The sequence below is a fragment of the Silurus meridionalis genome, chromosome 14, assembly GCF_014805685.1.
Source record: "Silurus meridionalis isolate SWU-2019-XX chromosome 14, ASM1480568v1, whole genome shotgun sequence".
Taxonomy (NCBI): domain Eukaryota; kingdom Metazoa; phylum Chordata; class Actinopteri; order Siluriformes; family Siluridae; genus Silurus; species Silurus meridionalis.
Genome location: NC_060897.1, coordinates 8,030,335 through 8,047,587, shown reverse-complemented (window position 1 = coordinate 8,047,587; position 17,253 = coordinate 8,030,335). Strand labels below are relative to the sequence as shown.

Genomic DNA, 17,253 nt, shown 5'->3' with positions numbered 1-17,253 from the left:
CCTGTATTAGAGAAGAATGGGACAACATTCCTATTCCTAAACTTGAGCAACTTGTCTCCTCAGTCCCCAGATGTTTGCAGACTGTTATAAAAAGAAGAGGGGATTTGATATGTCATCTATGTTGTATTCTAAATGAAATATTGAAATTTGAAACTTCCACATCATTGCATTCTGTTTTTATTCACAATTGGTAGTGTCCCAAATTTTTTGGAATCGGGTTTGTAATAATAATAATAATCATCATCATCATCATCATCATCATCATCATCCTAATAATAATAATAATAATAATAAACTGCATTAATCAAATTGCAAGTAATTTTGTGTTTTGCATTTCTTCCCCCTAACTGTACCGAAATTGAACCGAACCGTAACTTCAAAACCGAGGTACAAACCAAACCATGAAATTCTTGTACCGTTACACCCCTAATGTCTAATGATTTAGTTTCCACTCAGTTTGAGTTTTTTCTTTTGATCTAAAAAAACAAATACTCCATCAACATATTGTATTCTTTTTCTCTTTTATTCTTTTTCATTATAAAATCTGACCAAGTTTTTGTGATTCAAATGATATAAGTACAACTGCCACCATCAATATAACATCCAGCAAAATTCAAGTGAAAAAAATATAAAAATCTTAGTTGCCCACCCTATTGTAAAGGTTTAATTCTGATTAAACCCAAATAAAGATAAGCTGTTAATGTAAAATGGATTTCACTGTACATGCATGTAGGTTTTTGCAAAAGCTTTAAGGGCAAAGGAAAAAAAGGTGGTCAGAAGGGGGTGGCAACATTTTTGGATTTAAAATCTGTACGTAGAAAGTTGAGGTATATATATTTATGTGTTAAATAGCTGTTGGCAAATGTCGATCTAAATACACAAACCTTTCTTTCAGAGTGCTTTTTTAGAAATCAAAAAAACAATATACATACATGTGAGTTGCTCTGACTAGACAGCCTGAATGTTAATGTAGAAAGGACAATTTACAGGCAACATGATTGACAAGTAAGCAGAGATGTCTCCCTGCACTATTGAATGAATAATGGTGGGCCACATTATTTGTTATCTCTCTGTGGCACCATAGGTCCTATTTAAGCATGGGAAGAACATTACCAAGTACCTGAAAAATCATTCTGACCTGAAACAACACTGAGTGCACCTTGAATACCTAGCTGCTAATGGATAAAAATCCCAAATCTTTTGAATTTGAAAAATTAAAAAAAAAAACATTTGGAATGAATGTTTTAAACACTTTTTCTCTGGATTTTAACCTGGCTTTGGCTTCATACAAGTCCTAATTATGCGTCAACATGTTTGTACAATTGGATTATGCTTACTTGCAGGAATATTTTAGTCATTAATGTCATGATGCCTTACAAGAAACTTAAACCTAGGCGTCATTACAAATATGAGTGACTCAGTGGAAAAAAATGTCCTATCAAACTGATCAGAGGAGGACCATGAAGGGGAAGCCCTTTGAAAGGGAATCCCCAACTAGTAAACAAGATGACGTTAAAACAGATGCATTCTTGCTGATTACCATGCTTCCACCACGGCCAATCTTCATTCCTCACAAGCACCGTGATTAACCTTGTTTTACACCTTCTACCTCTCAACATCCCCCCAAACATGTGTACTTTGACTATACCACAGGCCCTGGCCATTGGGGAATAATATTACACTGGCAGGTTTGGGGTATCCCTGTTGTAAACTGGCCTTTATCAATAACACACTCTGTGCAGTTGGTGCTTATCACCCTTCTGCCACCCTGGGTGCTCAGCAAGGGGTGGGGTGTGAGGTGGGTGTCAAGACGTCAGTTTGTGCTTCATCTCTCTTTACGTGACTCTTCTATGGCGTCAGAATGGGTGTTTCCCTTTGAACCAACACATTACTTTTTTAAACTATCTATCTTTCTTACACCCCCTGCGCGGTTAATCCCGTCCTGGAAGACAGCGGGTTTCAAAGCGCAGCTGCGGATCGCCACCAACTCCAAGAATATAGAACCTCCAGAAACACCTGGATCCAGGTAAGAATGTGTCTCTCTGTATATAACATGATATCATCATCTATAGCTATTAATGTGTAATTTGTGTGCATTAATGGCAAAATAATTGCACTACAATATTGCAAAACAAAATTTGCAAAAATTCACACAAGCCTGCATGTGCAATAATAATTTTTTTTTTATATAAAAACCCAACAAAATTTTCTTTTTTTCTGAATTTATCATTTGTATAGGATCACAAGATTTTCTTTTAAACCCGGACAGAAATCTAGTTAAGATTATTGCAATATTGGAGGAAAAAAATCTTTCTTTCTTTCTTTCCTCTAAAGAAACCCTTAGAAATGATTTAATTGCACAGTAGATACAATAAATTTAGCAAGAAAAGGAAACCTTTTATCACTCATGAACCCACAAGGGACTAATTTCTAAGAGCATATCATAGAAATATGCATCTAACATTAATTTTCATATTTAATTGAATGATATATTTATTCCCAATGTCAATGATTGTTTGAGTTAAATATCACAATTTAAGCTAGAACGTTTTTGTTCTCAAAACAGCCAGAACTCAACCAAAAAAAGTGATAAAAGAAAAGAAAAAACAATAGAAAACATCAACAGTAATCAACATTTACTTATTAAATAATTAACTATATGTATAAACTAACTATAATCCTTAGGTAACATCTCTTTTAAAATAAATGAACATTTGCAGTGGATGTCAGTTTTGCCATTTTGGGTGTGCACGGGTGTGCAACATGCTGGTGAATTTGATAATTCCCATATCTATAAAGGTTTGTCAAGCAGACAAGGCTGACACAGGCCATTCTGTTGCTTTAAGCAAAACACAATTTGCAGTGCCACAACTATTTTCAGCAAGACTCAAATTTGAGATTACTGTCCTGTTCAACCTTCATTTCTCATTTTAATATTCCCTTTTTCCTACAATTTCATACCTGATCATTTAAACTCCAATAGTGCTATTAAAAAGGCAGGCAAGATAAGTTTAAATACAAAGATACACTATATGACATTACTGATGTATTCTGATTAGTCAAAAAGTGTTTATTTTGCTGTAACAGCTGCACAGGTGTAGTCTCAGCTACACAAGTTTATATCAGTGCACTGTTTCGGGTATGGCTGATCATTTCTTTAATAATAAGATCTGACTAGGAGACACTCCGAATAAGATGTGTCTGATCAAAGTAATCGGAGATGCTCCAATGATATCTTTAATATGTTAGTCTTTACAGTCTAGCACAACCTTCAGGATAGAGGATTTTTCTCATAATATACTGCTTTTCTACTACTTCAAAAGACAGAGAAATAGTTGACTATTTGTAATCTACTATTATGTCAATTTAACTGTAGTGAAGTATATTGAAGCGTAGTACGGAAAAAAAACGAATGAATTAGTCAAACAAATGAACCAATAAGCAATAGATACTTTTTACAACTACCTGACATATCATACATCATAAGAGATACGAGATGGCCACTAAGGTTAACTGTAAAAGTCTTTCTATTTTAGAAATTTAAATGAAAATGAAAATGAGAGGAAATAAAATACAAGACCTGATAGTTAGTTAGTTAGTTAGTTAGTTAGTTAGTTAGTTAGTTAGTTAGTTAGTTAGTTAGTTAGTTAGTTAGGCAAATATCAGGATATATATATTTTTTCAACATAATAACTGCTTTGCATACTAATCAATCTAGATGATTGGTACCTATAACATACTAGGCTGTATTATATTATTTATGTGTAGGCAATGATTAAATCATAAAGTTAAGAGTGTGGGAGGTGTAACAGGCCAAGATTTATAAGCCACAGTACACAACAGACAACTCAATAAATGCCATACTTTTTATAGCCTAATAGCTTATTTTATATACCCGTGTGTATGTGTGTGTGTGTGTGTGTGTGTGTGTGTGTGTGTGTGTGTGTGTGTGTGTGTGTGTGTGTGTGTGTGTGTGTGTGTGTTGCTGAAATGCTTCTATAAAATCCTATTCATATATGGAATGGCAAGTTATAGTACACATTTGTAATTCTGCTATATAATACAGGTATAGAGTAAGCTTGAGGTTAGCAGTGTAGCAAAATAGAATGTGGTACAATTAGTGTATAAGTGTGTAATTCACCCAATCAAATGAATTTAAAACTGGCACTTGACATAAAAATAAAAAAAACCCCAGATATATATTTACTCTGTAATTTACTCTATTATTTAAAAAAAAATCTGTTTACTATATTTAAGTTAAATGGTTTTGCACCCATAGTTAGCATCTATATTAGTGAATACTACTACATCAGTTTATAGTCTGATGGTTGATTAACTACTTCTGTAGTGAGTCAATTTAAAGAGTTAAAATGGTTTGCATGTAGCTGACTGGTGCCTACTGATAGCAGGGCTTATCACACAAGAGCATATTCTACTGAGAGAAATCTCCCTGTCCATGTAAGATGTCATCTCGACAGAAACACTAGTCTAACATAGAACGTTTCAGCTCAGATTCGAATGATTCAATACTTTACATAGTGTCAAGTTTTGTAATGCACACTTTAACACACCGGACACACCAGCTTCATTGACTCTTTATGGAGTCAGTTAAGGCAGGGCAAGGCAGCTGAGGGACCATGATCTGGCTTTCAGGCGAGTCTAAAAAAGCAGGCATGACACAGAGACTATGAAAGAGGTGGGGTCATTTTACAGAAAAGGGTTAAACACTGATAAGAAAATGTACTGACAAGCCCATGTAACGAATTGGAATTGTCTTGTGTTTATCTTATAATGCAAAATTGTATTTATCTGGTGTGGAAAAGTGCTCCAAAAATATATAATCTGGTCTTGATAAATATTCAATAGATCATAGCAGTTTATTATTGAAACAGCTGGGTGTTTTAGCTTGATTTGATAAAATCTCATATTTTGTATATGTATATGTGTATGAACAGGTTCTGTGTAACATTTTCTGAGTTTGGGGGAAACAACACACAGAAGGCAGAGCACAGACCCTACTGATGGACGCTGTTCTAAATTTTGCTGGGGTAAGCAAAGCATTAGTACTTAATGTGCTTCCATGAAAAAAATGGTTCCTGTTTGAATTTGTTGAAACACACGTCATGTCTCACTTCTGTCTTCTTCCAGGACAATGATATGTCCTATGAGGATGCTGATTCACCACCAGCATCACCATTCAGCATGTAAGTGTCACCCATAGAGACAGAGAACAAACACACACACACACACACACACACACACACACACACACACACACACACGTGCGCAAATAACTATTTTCGGAAATCCATTCTCATGGGCCAAAGTGCTGTACGTGGAATTAGATGTAAGAAATAAAATAGCATATTAAACCTACAAATAAAATAATAAAAAATTACATACTAAAACAAGTAGCAACACAAAATAAAGAAAATAACAATTGTAGCAAATGTTGCAAATAAATTCATAAGTCTTAATAAAGCCAATTGTTTATTAATGTAACAGTTGGTTTATCTTCTTTGCTTAGTACCTTACGCACCAAAAATCTAATATTACTTGGTCACATATCATCATGCAACTTCTTCCAACACATTGGAACAGGAAGAAACCATGACAAAGATTTCATGAATTATCATATATAAGTAAAAGCTCTGTACACACGATGCACACATCTATACCATTTATTGTATTTCAATATCAAACTTCTGTTAAAGCTGTTTCTTCCCAAACTGATTTATTGTAATTTAATTAAACTAAATGTTATTTAAAATTGCAGCTTATTAGTCAAAATAATATTTGTCAAGCTGTATAAGTATATAATATATTAATCTAAACGATTAATCAAACAATAACTGTCACATTCTGACAACCGCTATGTAAGCAAACAGCGCCCTCTGTTGATAAGAAACAGACTTGCATTCTGTTCAAATAGGTAATGTCAAAGACCTCAGTATTTCATGGGTCTTTGCATTTTTATGTTCTACAAATCCCATGTACTCAACAAATCATTAATGTATAGTTGCACCAGGATCCATAAAAAAAACCAAAAAAAAAAACAGCCCAAAAACCTCTAGAAACCCTGGTCTGGCTTAGCTCTAAACTCACTGATTAGAGAGTAAACATTACTGTTCATGTTTTAGGATGATAAAAAGAGGACAGAGTGCAGCCTGGCCTATCATACGTAAGCTCTGGTGAGACCAAAGGGTGATACTGAAATGTTGTGCAGTGGGTCATGAGTCTAATTTCTTCAGTCTTGGCTCTCTTTCGCCCCCTGTAGGACTCTTCCTGAACATTCAGGGAGTTATGACTTGGAGCAGAAGCGACAGGAGCTGCAGGAGGGGCAACCCCCTGAGAGTTACATCATCAGTGCACACCCAGATGGTAACTAAAAAACATATAAATACACTGATACTTACACACACACACACACACACACACACACACACACACACACACACACACACACACTTCTATGCTTACTGCAAGTTAATCAAAATAGGTTTTGGAAAGGTATACAATATTAGAGGTTTCACAACAATGCCTATGGTATGACAATATGTATTTATTTATTAAGTTTTTGCTGACTATTTTGATGTTTACCTCGTTTTAGTATTAGGGGTTATTTTAGCCTCATTCAATACTTCAATACCATCTCATGATACTACGAAGTGGAAGTTTAAATTGCAGTATAGTACGCAACTTGCAGTACAGAAGAGTTTGTCTTATATTAAAACAAAATTGTATCTTGTATGTAGCCAGAGTATATTCTTGAATATCGTGAATAAATTTAATTCTCACCACACTTGTAAAACTTAAAGGCATGCAGATTACTACCAATGTCTCTTCAAGATTACATCACAATAATATCCACCTTGTGAGTCTCAACATTATTATAATGATGTTTTTTTGTGTGTTGTGATACAGCTGCCTGGAACACTAACACCAACGCCACCACCAGAGGTGATGCTCAGGTAAATACACATGCCTAGTCCACATCACCTCATTCCACTCAAACCCCACAACTGCATTCCATCATGTGATTCAATATGTGTCTGTGTGTATCAGTCATATGTGGAGTTGAACGAGCTGTTGGGGGGAAATTGGCAAGAGACCGGTCGCTGGGTGGGGTATGAAGAAACATTCAACCAAACTACTGGAAAATGGGGGTCATCACACATTTCCTGCCTTACTTTCAGAAGCCTTATTCAGCTCCGCAAAATCATGAGCACAGGTAAAGCGAAATATTGCTATTCTCATCACTTTGCATGTAGTTTTGCATAAAGCCATGAGGTTTTCAAACATCCACATTAAAAAATTTGGCAAATAAAAAAATATATAAAATTCTAACTAGCACCCTAAAATAGCTTAAAATGCCACAAAACCTTTTAAAAAGCTTGTAGAATTTTCTTATTTTTTTTGTCTTCATTTAACTAACACCTTGTTTGGATATCTGCAGCGGCTGTGCTGTTAGATGTGGAAACAAATGACTTTACACTCATTGCCGAGAAGATCGTAGATGAACTTCTGGAAAAGAATGAGATTCGGGCCTCAGATCGGGAGACCTTGCTGAAAGCACTGTTGGAGAAGCGCAGGTAAAACACATAAACACATGCAGGTAACCACAAAGTGCTAGTTTAGTATGTATGAGGTCTGGTCCATGGGCCAAAGACCACTTGACATAAATTTTGAGTTGCAGGTAAACCTCAACCAGATGAATAAACTCCCTTTCATTGCACCCTTGATAACTATCCTACTAACTTTTACTTTTTTGGTGGTTCACAGTCAGACTGAAGGCCCTTACGTTACCTCAGCAGGCATCGAGATGCAGACCTTCTCTGTCACCAAACAGGTAGCACTTTTTATTTGCGACCCAATTGTCTGTTAATTAGTATATACATACACCTAAATGCTCCAACTCGACTTCGAAAATCTGAAATTTTTATTCAAGGCTTTAAAATATTTTATCTCGACACCTACAATAGAAGCTGTTCGATTTAGAATATTTACATTTAAATTTAGAGCCTTGATTCATCCAAAGAACCGATAGGACCTCATTTGAATGCTTATATCAAACACTAGCTTGGGGGAAATGTGCAATCTCTGTCACCATAACTGTGGCCGGGTTGTTGGTGCCTGATAGGCTGGTTTGAGTATTTTAGAAATGGCTGATTTTGTTTAAGTTTTACACACACCAGTCTCTAGCTGTCTTTAGCATCTTCTTTAGGCTGAAACTCCTCGTTAATGAGAGTGATCAGACAAAAACAAGCAGATTGGATGTTGCTGACAGGAAATCAATTGTAACAAAAGCACTCTTTCCAACTGCAGTGAGCCAAAAAGCATCTTAGAATGCGCCCAACATCAGAATTTTAAGGTGGATAGAATACAACAACAAAAACTGACAAGGGAAACTCCTGTCAGCCAAGAACAATAATCTGAGTTTATTATGGGCACAAACACAACCGAATTGGACCATTTATGTATAACCTCAGATTGTTCTTGGCTGACTGGAATGGACTGGAACAGTACTAGGCTGTTGTAGCCTATTTACTGTCAGGTTTGATTGAAGATTGAATATTTGAGCTATTATATCTTTTTTACCTTTTACCTCTCTTATCAACAAGGGATTTTCTAGTATTAGAAATGAGTTTATTAGAGGGACAGCGCAAGTAGGACGTTTTAAAGACAGGGTGAGGGAGGCGAGATTGAGATGGTTTGGACATGTGTAGAGGTGGGACATGGGGTATATTGGTAGGAGAATGCTGAGGATGGAGCTGCTAGGAAGGAGGAAAAGAGGAAGACCAAGGAGGAGGTTTATGGATGTGATGAGGGAAGACATGCAGGTAGTTGGTTTGAAAGAGGCAGATGTAAAGGACAGAGGGGTATGGAGACGAATGATCCGCTGTGGTGACCCCTAATGGGAGAAGCCAAAAGAAGAAGAAGATCAAAAAGGGATTTTCTGTGTACGCTGTACAGACTTGTATGTGAAAATCCCAGGAGACCAACAATTTCTGAAATTCTCAAACAACCTTTTTGATGCCAACAGCCATAGCATGGTTAAAGTCACAAACATTACATTTTCCCCATTCTGATATTTAAGGTTAACTGAATCTTGACCTGTATCTGCATGATTTACGCATTGTGCTGCTAGCATATGACTGACTGATTGAATAACTGCAAAAATGGGCATTTGTACAGAAGCTAGTGTGTATTGATACAACCATTAGGTATCGATATGTTTACCATTTTTTTATGCATTACCATTTGTGTCTTTAATACCTACAATAAACACACAATGTACAACCAATCTAGGAATGCATCTAGGGATTAATTAAGTTAAATAAAAATTATAGTTACCTAAACCTACAGTTAAAACTATACTATATGAAATCTATATTAGACCTATGTTAAACCTACAAAGAGCCCTTGAGGAACCTTTAATCGAAGCATGTAGCTTCTAACAATAACCTGTATCAGTCAGGCTTTTACTGATTTTGCTCTCATTTCTTTTCAATCAGAGAGACACCTCCGATAATGTAGAGGCATCTATTGTGTTATCAGGTGAGGTGGAAGGATAATAAATTGAGACATTTTAATATAATTATATATATATATATATATATATATATATATATATATATATATATATATATATATATATATATATATACTGTATATATATATATATATTTTGCATATGGAATCTCACTTTTGTGTAGGTGCTGTGGAGTCTTTACAGAAGCCTGTCGTGGCATTTGTCCGACTCCAAGATTCCGTGATGATGGACGGGATTATGGAGGCTTCTGTGCCTGTGCGTTTTGTATTTGTCCTGGTAGGACCTACCGAAAGTGCCGTAGATTTCCACGAGAGCGGACGAGCCATGGGTACACTCCTGGCCGACTGGGTGAGAGAGGAAGTGGCTAAAAAAATTAATATTTAAAACTTAATAAGCATGAAGCAGCCGCACTACTAAAAAGTTCTGTTTGGGGAAGGAAGATCCATAGGTGGATTTCATAAAAATATGTTGGTCAAAACATAGGTTAAACATTTTTCATTGTGAGTGCTGCATGAAGTAAAGAATTAAGGTACTTGAATGAATGGGGCCAAATTGAAAACATCAACCAACAATGAGAAAAACCATTGGTCATTATGTTTAATTTGCTCATGTATGAGAATTTGATTTACTTGGTCTTTACTCTTCTCTCCCCATCTGTCTGTCTCTCAACCAAAAGGTCTTCAGCTTGGAGGCCTATCTTGCTGAAAGTGAAAAAGAGCTGACCAATGCCATTGCTGACTTCATGGACTGCAGTGTTGTGATCCCGCCCACTGAGATCCAGAGCGAGACCATGCTCCAGCCAATTATCCGTTTCCAAAAGAAGATGTTGCATGACAGACTCCGGCCCTCTGACACCCGAATCCAACTTGGACCAAAACAAAAAGGTGAGGTTTCAATAGTGGCTATTATTATTAGTTCAGTGTGTGTGTGTATATATAAAAAACACAAGCGAGCATTTTCTTAAAGTCACTTAAAGTTTTTAAGTCACTCTTATGTACACATGTGCAGAGGCTGAGCATCCACAGGACGATCCATTGGCTCGAACTGGATATCCCTTTGGTGGAATGGTCAAGGACATCAAACGTCGTTACCCCTATTACCTGAGTGACTTTATTGATGCTCTAAATCCTCAGGTGTTTTCTGCCATCATCTTTATTTACTTTGCTGCCCTTTCTCCTGCTATCACTTTTGGGGGACTTTTGGGTAAGCACTGTTTTCCTTTTTAAGTCTTATCCATTTTGGATCTGTTCCTGAATTTCGACTATTTCTCACTACTGTCTCTATTGTTTTTAGCGGACAAGACAGATAGATGGATGGGGGTGTCAGAGCTGTTGATTTCCACCAGTATACAGGGAATAATTTTCTGCCTATTGGCTGCCCAGCCTGTGCTGGTCATCGGATTCAGTGGGCCACTCCTGGTGTTTGAAGAAGCATTCTATCAAGTAGGGCTGCCCCACTTAACAACTGAAATATAACTTTACATTTATTGACATAAAAAAGTGAATTATATTGCCTAAATGTGGTTTCAAGAATGGATAAAGTGAATCCATAAAATGTTTTCCTGTTTTTGTTTGTTTGTCCGTCAGTTCTGTCAATCGCAGGGCTACGAGTACATTGTGGGACGTGTATGGGTGGGAATGTGGCTGATCCTCATTGTGTTGATTGTGGTAGCGGCAGAGGCTAGTTTTCTCGTTCGCTTCATCTCTCGTTTTACCCAAGAGATCTTCTCCATCCTCATCTCGCTCATTTTCATTTATGAAACTTTTTACAAGCTTTTCAAGGTAAATATGACGATCAAATGGTGTGCAGTGATTTTTATTTCAGAAATGTTTTGTCAATGAGAGAGATAAATCTAACTGTGACTTTTATCAGCAGCCAAAAACTATTAAAAACACTTAGAACTGTATTTTAAAAAACTTTGAAAAACTTGTTTCTTTCATTTATACTATTTCTTTGTCACTGGAACTAAAGAGAGGGTTATCTAATTGTTTGAACTTGCAACTTCAGAGCTGAAAACACTCTAACTAATTAACATATGCTGACTGTCTTGTTATTTTAAATGTAATGAATTGACATCTTTCAAACATTGTTACATTGTTGATTTTCCAACCATTTGAAACCAATCTAAAAAAGCTAATATATTAACATAATAGCAAATGGTAGCTGTCAGCCAACAATTAGCATGTCATATAAATTTTTATTCTCTGATAGCAACAATGTTTTACATTTGTTTTACATTTGTTTAATATGATCACCAAGTGCCACATGTTCTTTCCTCTTATATCCTATTTCTCTTTATAGATTTTTGAAGCTCACCCTCTAAAACTGAAATACGAAGAACAGAATAAATCATTATGGGACACCATAGGTGTGGTTGGCAAAACTGCAGGTGTCAACAGTACAGAAGACATTAAGAACATATACCCTAACACTGCCCTTCTCTCCATGTGCCTGATGCTGGGCTGCTTCTTCATAGCTTACTTTCTCCGTCAATTCAAGAATAGCATCTTCCTCCCTGGCCCTGTACGTATGACCATAAGTATGGGTTCATTTGTAAACTTATAGTGTATATATGAATTACAAAAGTGCTATGGCAGCAATTTTCAGCTAAATATTCACTTTAGAGAAATAGATCTGATGGTATAGATCTGAGTTAATGTAGTAATGACAGACTTTTTACAAATGCTGCATTTGTGCTGGTCAGGGAATGCGGATAAATGCATTATTGTGTTTTACTGAGTCAATGCCTTTTCCTAGGTTCGTCGCATGATTGGAGACTTTGGTGTGCCCATCGCCCTCTTTATCATGGTTGGGATTGACTACAGTATTAAAGATGTTTACACACAGGTCAGAAAAATATATTCTCAAAGAGATTATTGTAAAATCAGGAAATGAAAGTTTTTACTGCAGATTATAAATATTCATAAATATTCGTTAGTGGTTTCAGCAATTATGTTTGTCATGTTTAGTCTATTTAATGGTTAATAAGCTAATTAAAAACACACACAGCATTGTGCACAAATCCCATGAGGTTACGAAAGAGTAACATTTAATGATTTAATGTTGATCGTATAATGTAAAAAATAATAATAATAAACTACAATAAGAAGTTACAATTTTTTTATATTTTATAAAATATACACTTTTTTTTATTGTAAAGAATACTGACCTGCTTCACATATTTGAATTCCTCTAGAAGACAGGTTCAGGTTGTTCAGGCTGTCTGTGTGTTCGTCCCTCTACTCTGCATCTTTCAGTCTGACCATGCGTGTCAGAGATTCTTGTTAGCTTAATACCTCAAGTATGAATGGTTGCATGTTTGTTGGATTTATATGAAAAGATCATTGTAACCAGAGGAGGACCTGATTAGATTCTGGGGGGAAAAAAGGGTTAAGGTGAAAAAAGTAGATTTTTTTTGCCATTTCTTTGCCTTGTTAACATGTAGTTGTCTTTACAAGTTTCTAAGAGCTTTGCACAGCACAGAATCTCATATCATATGACTTTCATATGAATAATTATACTTTTAAATTACACAATTACACTCTGTAATTAAATATAAGGACCTTTCATTTATTTATTTTATTCAAGATAAAATGATAAACAATTGCGCTAATGTGGTTATGTATGTACTAAGACTTGTGTTAATTTTCTATCAAATCCCTTTAGAAACTGAAGGTCCCGAAGGGTCTGAGTGTGACCAACCCTACCGCCCGATCTTGGTTAATCAACCCCACTGGAGAAAGCTCACCATTCCCCATTTGGCTAATGTTTGGCAGTGCTGTTCCAGCTTTACTGGTTTTTATTCTCATCTTCCTCGAGTCCCAGATCACCACGTGAGTAGCGCTTTGAAGAGAAAAATTTAGGAGTGGCAAAAGAGCATTCAACACAGCCATCTTTTGCCAAGAGTTTACTACTACATATTCAACAGACATTACCTACTCTCACTCCATTGTTGTGCCCCTGTTTACCCCCCCCCCCTCCCCTTTAAATTAAGGTTAATTAGCTTAGGTTACTTAGGTAGCTTCAGTAATACAGGAGCAGAGTTGGAATAGGATTGATTTTGTGCATTAGAGGAAGAATTAACTAGTGAGTGGAAATTGCTCTGTCAGTTGGAAGAATTAAAAAAGAAAGAATCTAAAGTAGAAGAAAAGATTACAGATGATTTTCTAAAACAAACAACAAAATGCTAAGTGGAAACTAGACCAGCTCTTGGGATAAATAATTTTTTGGACCTGAATCTTGAACCGTTCTGTTTGTTCACATGGTTAATAGCTTAAAAATCATAATGTTTTACCTGTTGCATTGTAATATAATTCATTGGAATTAAATGTATCTTCCCAAATTGCAGATTGATTGTAAGCAAACCAGAGAGAAAGATGGTGAAGGGCTCTGGCTTCCATTTGGATTTGCTCCTGATAGTGGCGATGGGTGGAATTGCCTCTGTTTTTGGTGCCCCCTGGCTTAGTGCTGCAACGGTGCGATCTGTCTCCCATGCCAATGCCCTCACTGTCATGTCCAAAGGCCCTAAACCTGAAATCAGTAAAGTGCTGGAGCAGAGGTTTAGTGGGATTGTAGTAGCCGCTTTAGTTGGTGAGTACCGGATTGATGCCGCATATTGTGAATGTGTGTGTGTGTGTGTGTGTGTGTGTGTGTGTGTGTGTGTGTGTGTGTGTGTGTGTGTGTGCGCATGTTTTTTTCCTAAATACGTTATACCTTAATGCTGTTTCTAATACCAGGATCATTTACCTTCTATTCACTTTCTCAAATGCTGTAATACCAACATCTTGCCTCTGATACAGCCAACATCAAGTGAAGTTAGTCTCATGCATGTTGTCACACTTATAAGCATACAATGCTGAATGACAACAATCTGGACAGCAATATTTCCCTATTAATAACAGCAATCAACGCAAGGCAGGTTGTAAAATGTGCTTTACAAATATCAAGAAAACATACTGCTGTATTTTCCTAAAGATTCAATAAAAAAGGATCTGATAAAACATCTTTTTGCATTAAAACAGAATCTTTAATATATGCATGAACTGAGCACTAAAGTGAGCATGCAGGGGAACTTATATGGGGAATATGATGTTTTATTTGTGAGAGCAATTCATTTCTACAAATCCAGAGAATTAGGAGATTGGATCTTCCTTTCCCTTTGCTTTTCAGGGTTTTCATGTGAGAACTAACAATTGGCAAAACGAACTATTGGCTAAAACAAAATCTATGTACTCATACTTGGTCTGAAATAACAGTCTGTGTTTGGCTTTCTTTTATGTCAGGTGTATCTATCTTCATGGAGCCCATCCTGAAGTTGATTCCCATGTCAGCTCTGTTTGGCATCTTTCTCTACATGGGTATTACCTCTCTAAGTGGTCTTCAGCTCTGGGATCGTGTACAGCTATTGGTTGTGCCTAAAAAGTATCACCCATCACATCCCTACGCCACCAGAGTATGATAACATCTTAATGCTACTTATTTTCTATTAAAGCTTTTGCTATGAACAAATGATACATATGTAATTGCAAACTGTCAGCCATTTAAGTAATACTTTCTTTCCTCTTAACATTATAGTAATATAACAGTCATTTTTAAATAATTAATTACTTGTAATGGCATGGAGTGTCTATGTTACAAGGTTATTATTCTTTTTTTTTTTAATAACCGTAATCCGAATTCTTTATAGCCACCTATTTCTTGCTTTTCAAACTTGGAAAAAGTTAAAATAAAATACATATGTGCAAAAGTATTAATTATAAATTATTCCATATTAAATTGTCTGTTATGCTTTATCTATGCTTACTGTCCCAGACAACATGTTGAGTTTTGTTAGAATGTATTCTAATATCTTCTTTCCAAAATATCTTTATAATATAGATGATGATGTCATGTCATTTTGGGACAGAGATTAAATCTAGGTCAAATGCTCACTGTTATTATAATGCATTCCAATGTTTGTGTAATAAACCTTACACTTATTAACCATGAACCTATTATAAATGTATAGTTTTTCGACAACGCTTCCTTTCTTTTTCCTTTTCAGGTAAAAACCTGGCGAATGAACCTCTTCACCATTATCCAGCTGGTGTGTTTGGGCGCCTTGTGGGCAGTGAAATCCACTAAAGCTTCACTGGCCCTGCCGTTCGTTCTCATTCTTACCGTCCCTCTGCGCATTCTCTTGTCCAGATGCCTCTACAGTACCACAGAGATGAAATGTGTAAGTCATATACTGTTCATTCAGACTCATAGAAAGATATTATGTCTACACTTTACATACTTTTAAGTGCAAAGACAGAAAATAGAAAATGTTATTCTACTGTACAATACAATTCACATATGTGTTTGTAAAAGCCATAATCAGGACGAGTTATTAAAATATATTTAGCATATTTAAAAAAACTTCTGAATATAAATCGCTTAACATTGTCTATTTGACTTGTTTCTACTTTACTAATTTTGTCTTGTATTACTGAGTCACATTGTATCATCATCTATTTTGTGACTGCAAATATTGTATTTTTTTCTGCAATAGTTGGATTCGGATGATGTCAAGGTGACATTTGAGGAGGAGCAGGGGGTGGATGTGTATGACGAGTGCCCCTTCTCGTAAATGACTTCTTGCTGAACCAACCTATAGTGTTGAACCACAGAAACAGGAATTACAGTGTCAAATCCAACATCTAGACAAGCTTTAGAAAATTGTTTTTATTACAAATTGTTATATTTTGTCACCATATAATAATTTCTCACTTTTGAACAGATTATGCATTCAATTTTTTTGTCCTCAAAGACTGTTTTGCTTTAATTTTTGTGATTGTTAGAATTAATATTAATTTTATTTTATGAATGCCATTTGCTAATAGCCTTTAATTACTTCTTTTTTTAAGCTCTATGCAAATGCTTTGTTCTATGCAGCCAGTGTTTAAGATTAAATACAGTATTATGCCTTTAATGTGTTTCTACATTGACAGTAGATACAGTATCTCACTTTCTCTCTCTCCCTCACTCTCTTATATATATATTATTATTTGTTTCAATTATCATATCTGTACATTTCTAAGGAGATGCTGAATGATTGTTTTTGCAGTTAATGAGATCATGAATATTTTACATTATTTTGAGTGGGTTTGACTAGTTATGAATGTACATTTCTGTCTTATCTTTATACCTTTTTTTAAATATATTTAATCCTGGGTTGCAATTAATGTAACTATTCCAATTCAATTAATAAAACAATCGTATTAACAATTGTGTATTTTTGTATATATAAATCTGGGGAAAATCTTTCCTTTGGATATATGCTTTCAGGAATACAGCATTATGAAATATTATGGTGGGGGTTTTTTATACACATATTAGGACAAAATCTTAAGTAAAAAAAATTATATTTCTTGAAGAACTAAGTTGATTGGATAATAATAGACTGTTCTATTTTAAGAAGATAGTTATGTTGATGTCATAGACCTCAAGCTACAAGGCTGGGGATTGTTAATAATTATACTATTCTAATTCTAATATGTATTGACCATAGTATGTATATGTGTGCATATAGTTTCAACAATAAAACCATGAAACACGGAATAGATTAATAAGAAAAATATATCGATTTTTGTTGAGGCGAATACACTTAATTGAATGCTAAGTGCTAGGAATTATGAATATATAATATAATATATATAAGTGCAAAAAAATGAGTATTT

General features: G+C 35.4%; 1 protein-coding gene across 1 annotated transcript; it reads left to right on the top strand.

The window, feature by feature from the left end:
* The first annotated feature begins 1,872 nt into the window (after nt 1–1,872).
* slc4a1a (solute carrier family 4 member 1a (Diego blood group)) lies at nt 1,873–16,801 on the top strand. Its single transcript, XM_046866212.1, has 21 exons — nt 1,873–2,026; nt 4,956–5,048; nt 5,149–5,204; nt 6,278–6,381; nt 6,925–6,971; nt 7,066–7,231; nt 7,457–7,592; nt 7,783–7,849; nt 9,516–9,558; nt 9,717–9,901; nt 10,230–10,437; nt 10,562–10,756; nt 10,847–10,995; nt 11,140–11,334; nt 11,855–12,076; nt 12,311–12,400; nt 13,220–13,386; nt 13,902–14,143; nt 14,836–15,005; nt 15,597–15,770; nt 16,086–16,801. The coding sequence occupies exons 2-21, from the start codon at nt 5,022–5,024 to the stop codon at nt 16,161–16,163; spliced, it is 2,721 nt and encodes a 906-aa protein (XP_046722168.1). The 5' UTR covers nt 1,873–2,026; nt 4,956–5,021; the 3' UTR covers nt 16,164–16,801.
* The last annotated feature ends 452 nt before the right edge of the window (nt 16,802–17,253 follow it).